The sequence below is a fragment of the Penaeus vannamei genome, chromosome 38, assembly GCF_042767895.1.
Source record: "Penaeus vannamei isolate JL-2024 chromosome 38, ASM4276789v1, whole genome shotgun sequence".
Classification (NCBI taxonomy): Eukaryota; Metazoa; Arthropoda; class Malacostraca; order Decapoda; family Penaeidae; genus Penaeus; species Penaeus vannamei.
In genome coordinates this window covers 10705093-10710092 of record NC_091586.1, presented here as the reverse complement: position 1 = coordinate 10710092, position 5000 = coordinate 10705093, and the positions used below count along the sequence as shown (strand labels likewise).

Below are 5000 nucleotides of genomic sequence, written 5' to 3'. Positions count from 1 at the left end.
CTGGGAACACCACTGTTTTGTGGGTGATTTATACACACTTATATGAAATGGAAATGGATGTTAATAAAAGGTAAGTAGAAACATTTTAGTATACCTTATAAATAGAAAAAAAATAAAGCACATCATTATTTAATCATAGTGTCAAAGGCTGCATTATTTTACTTCTTTTTCTTTTTCGTAATATTCCTACTACCTAATTCAAATACCTAAAAATTCAAATCAAATCTCAAATGGCAAAAAATACCAAGTAACAACCTAAATTTCTAAAAACTCCTTTTGCAAATCAACTGTCATACAGGTTAATATCATAAAATTTCAGAATTAATGTAGGAAAAAGAAATTAATTCTAAAAGTAAAGAATCCTCTTAAAGATACTTACATCAAACTGCATCTGACCATTTGCAAACAAACAAACAAAAAAAAACCTTCAAAATCCAAGAAATTTGTCTGTTAAAAATCCAAAATTGCATCCATGCATAAAAATTATGGCAAGTGATAATGGTACTGTACTTTAAGAAAAATGCCATTTTTTCAAGCATCTTAGCCCTAAGATGGAGTAAAAATGTACTTATAAATAAACAATCCTATCATATTGTTCCCAATTATTAAAAAAGTAATACCATATATCACATGCCAATGGTTAACATAACAAAATTTTACAAGGCAACATGCAAAATAAACAACCAAACAACCAAAACCTACATCCTTCGTTTAAATTCTGACTATTATTATAATCCAGCATGCCCACCATCTTCTACATGCACAAGTCACCTCTTCCTATTCCATCACTAAAGCATTCAAGATTAATGAACTCTGCAACTGAAATCATTTAAACACTTCTATGCAGTACAATTATTGGATGCATAGCATGCAAACTAATTAACTACCAATAGTTTTAAAGCTTACTTATGCATTCCAGTATCCATAATATCTCTCTAAATGCTAACAAACAAACATACAAAGCATAAAAAATAAGCAAACAAGAAGTTTATGGAAACCTGGAATGCACATTTATCTTCCAATTCCTTATTGTTTTATCACTGAAAGAATACTAACCAGAACCTCCTTCACTAACCTTTGGGTCTGTTATAGTGTCCCCGGCCCTCACCATAGCCATGACGGGTAGGGCCACTACGATTGACTGGTGTGACAGAATTTCCTGGATTAGAAGAGCTTAGAGGTCTGGGATTCCCAGGGTAAGGTGGCGGTGGATCATCACTGTATGCCCGACTAGACCTCTTGGCTCCTCCCTTTGGTCGTTCGGGCACTGCTGCAGCTGCCCCCCCACTATGGCGAGATGGTCCAGGCTGGTTGTGGTGATGAAGGTGGTGGTGATGATGGTGACTGGGGCCCGGGGCACCCTGGGCGTTTGGGCTCGGGCCTTGGCGATGTCGCTGGGCAAAGAAAACGAGGGAAGTTTCAAAGAACAGTCTGAGGTGACTTTCACTACCTGACTAAACCTTACTTTGACCAATTTCATATTAAGAATATTTTCCAAATGATGATGATCAAGTTGATAGTAGCCTTAGCTGATCCTTGATCCTCTTACTTTGACTCTTCTGAGAGTGCTGACAGGTCTACGTAGGGTTTCTGTGATGGATCGTGCTGGAGGTTTGCGAGGGTTGCTGGATGGGGTGTGCACGGCGCAGCACTTGATGAAAATGCCCATGAAGACCACAAAGCCAACACCAAGCATCATCACACCATACCAGTATTGCTGTGTAATAAAAATACATGATGATCCATTTTTTCATATGGGAACAGCAGTTTCCTATTTGTTCTAAATCATATGAGAAGTGTTAACCCTTTATCAGAAATCTTTTGGGAAATTATTCCCTCTTAAAGAGAAAAATACTGCAGTATAGATCACTGTCATTCCAAAAACACATTTTTTTCAAAGGAAATACAATGAAATGATCAAGAAAGTAACTACAGCCAAGAAGAGGTAATGCTCTTACTGTGATCCACTCAGCAACACTGTTAAGCGTGTCCTGATTGAAGAGCAGGTTCTTGAGTCTTGCAAGCGGTCCCTCAGCATCCACTGCACGACATTTTTGGAAGACATCGCAATAACCCTAGAAGCAAAACATTTGACACTGGAGTGAGACATCTTTTTCATTGCTGAATTGATCCTATTTGCATAATTTTTGTTTATCTTCATAAACATCTAAGTATAAAACACTCCTAGAATCATATAAAATTCACAATACTGACAGCAAAGATCTTCTCACCTGGAAGTTATTACATGGAGCTCCAGGTCTCATAAATACAGGTTCACCAAAGATATGCTTTAGTTCTGAAGTAGATTTACAAGTGGAAGTGTCATTGCCTTCTTGACAGGCAATTTCACACAGCTTCTTTTTGTCTTTCACACGGTCTGATGTGAGGAAGCACTCCATCAACTTGTGTGCAAGACATATGGATCCACTACATTTTCCTTTTATGCAGACCTGGAGGATGAAAATGAAAAAAATTAATAAGAGTGAACTATACTTCATAACAATTCTTTTGTGCATACATAAAATTATAAGCTGGTCTTGGGATGCTCTCCAGTAAAAATTGATAAAGCCAATCCAATTCTTATTTTACTATACTCTTTATCTCTCTTTATAACTATAAACAGACTTCAAAAATCTATAATAAAATAAAAATAAATAAATAAATGTGGTTCTCAATACAATTAATACCAAATTTCAACAATCATTTTACAAGGATGAAGTCATTTTGTTCTACCTTTGTGCCTTCATTGCATTGCTTGTGATCTCGCTTCTTCCTGGGGGATGGGCACTGTGCCATGCGACCATTGCAATACACTGACTCCTCACAGTCTGTTTCAGAATGGCACTGAACTCGGGCATTATGTGTCACATACGCACAGCGATCTCTGCTACAGCAAGGGCCTTCACTTGGACTGGAAGGAAAATAAAATTAGTTTAACATTAACTAAGGAATGAACTGAAGATCAAGATTTATATTAATGTTTGATAAAAGATGAACAATGCTGATAAATATACCTATTTCATTTTCATAACTTAAATATCACAAGCTTCTTTTCTGACATGACACTTATCATTGCAGTTAAATGTTGAATTCCTTTACTTTAAAATGCTAGGACACTCAACTGTCAACAGGATTTTTTCTTTCTGAGGCAACTAGGGACCAAGACCATTCCTAATCCTGATCCACAGCAGGGTTCATGATCACTTTGCTTTGAGACTTTACTTGTCCTACGCTATGCATGTTACAAATGGACCACAGTGACCCCTATAGAACAATTTCTCACATTCAAGTATAAACTACAGAAAACTAAAGTGAATGAAATCCCATATGGTAATTCTATCTTGTTTCACCAACTTATTGTCTCATCATCATATTCAACTACAAGTATGAGAATTTTGGTAATAACTGGTTTTAAATACTCATGTAATAATAGAAACAAATCATATAGAAAAAAGTATCAGTGAAGCTATGAGGTTGTGCTCTTTATATTTATATAAATCATTTAAAAACAGTAACCAAAGTTTCTTATTAGTGTAATCATCAATTTCAATGTAAAAATAAGATATCTATAATCTTTGTTAACACCTACATGTGTATAGCTGAAACATAATAAACAAATCTACAGATTGCACTATACCTGCACTGTGTGTTCTTTCTGCGTCTACACTCTCTTGCAGATGAATTCTGCATCTTATCATTCTGAGAAATCTTGAGTGGATAACAACACTTTTCTTCACATTCCTCATCATCATAACCACAGTCACATTCTTCCCCTTCTTCAACGATCTTATTTCCGCAGAAGGCACCATTGTTGGTTGAGAAACAATTTGTTCTTCTCTTTTCCGATATGGCATCAAGAACCAGTGATATATTACGAATGGAGCACTGAGAAAACTTGTCATTATTTGGCCGATCTCCACTGGTAGCAGAGGAGAACATAATGTAGTTCCCCAGCAGACCTCCAGGCTTACACGTCTCAGGAAAGTCGTGTGGTGAGCCAAAATTATGACCAATCTCGTGAGCCAATGTTAGTTGTGAGACCTTTGGAGGAACTCGAGAGTTGTAGTTGAGGAATGTGATTATACCAGTGTTGAGGGATCTCTTTTCAGAGTGACGGAAACCTCCCAGGTTCTCTGTATAGGTCTTGTACTTTTCACAAATACCACCAGAGGCACCTGTTCAAATAATTAACAACAAATTAAGAAGCATTTTCTTGGCACAAATCATAAAAAATGATACATATCAAAATAATACATACAGTAAACTATACTTGTCTTTTATGGATTTCAAACTCATGATTTCACAATGCTAATATACACTTGCACAGGGACAACATACCTGATGGAGAAGCAACCCAGGCTAAGCCAAGGGTACCACCTGTGAAGTCCCTAAATGTGAACACGTAAGCAAGACAGAAGTCATCATGCTTCTTTTGGGAATGTAGGTTCAGGAAGTTGCTCACATCCACATTGGCTTTACAGAATTTGTTTGGTTCTCCTGTCCAGTTGGGACGGCAAGGCTCGTCATTATCAATCTTGAAAGAAAGTAAATCAGGAGTTTAATCCATTTTATAAGAAATGATTAACTCATTGAATTTTGTATCTTTTTAGAAATAATCTTAAAGTAATAGTATAACCATAACTTCTCAAAAATCATGTCAATGGTATAGGAGCTGTACTAAGCTGGGTAAAAAAAAAAAGTTTAAAATAAACAAAATGTATCATCTAGTTATGAAATTTTTAAAAAGTTGAAACTAATAACCATCTATTTTCTTTTAAGGGTGGTAGGTATTCCTAATATACATGTACTGACTCCATCAATTTTACTAAAAGGAAAAGTAAAGAAATGCAAACATTTAAGATTTCCCTGGATAAAAGTTATCAAGCAGATTATCTGCTTGTAGCCACCTAAGCACTTTTTCACCCTTCTTATTCTTATTTTTCCTTTCAAGAGCAATCTCACAGTTATGACAAAAAAGCTTTGAAATAAGGAAACAAGTA

The 5000-nt window shown here is 35.9% G+C and overlaps 1 protein-coding gene across 4 annotated transcripts in view; it reads right to left on the bottom strand.

The window, feature by feature from the left end:
- kuz (zinc-dependent metalloprotease kuz) overlaps positions 1-5000 on the bottom strand; it is a 223246-nt gene that overhangs the window by 14588 nt on the left and 203658 nt on the right. For all 4 annotated transcript variants that reach the window (XM_070115755.1, XM_070115757.1, XM_070115756.1 and 1 more), the window contains 7 exons: positions 4339-4534; positions 3638-4175; positions 2734-2911; positions 2232-2450; positions 1959-2075; positions 1550-1717; positions 1076-1394 (listed from right to left, as the gene is read on the bottom strand). In XM_070115755.1, coding sequence (XP_069971856.1) covers positions 1076-1394; positions 1550-1717; positions 1959-2075; positions 2232-2450; positions 2734-2911; positions 3638-4175; positions 4339-4534 — 1735 coding nt within the window. The remainder of the gene's footprint in view (positions 1-1075; positions 1395-1549; positions 1718-1958; positions 2076-2231; positions 2451-2733; positions 2912-3637; positions 4176-4338; positions 4535-5000) is intronic.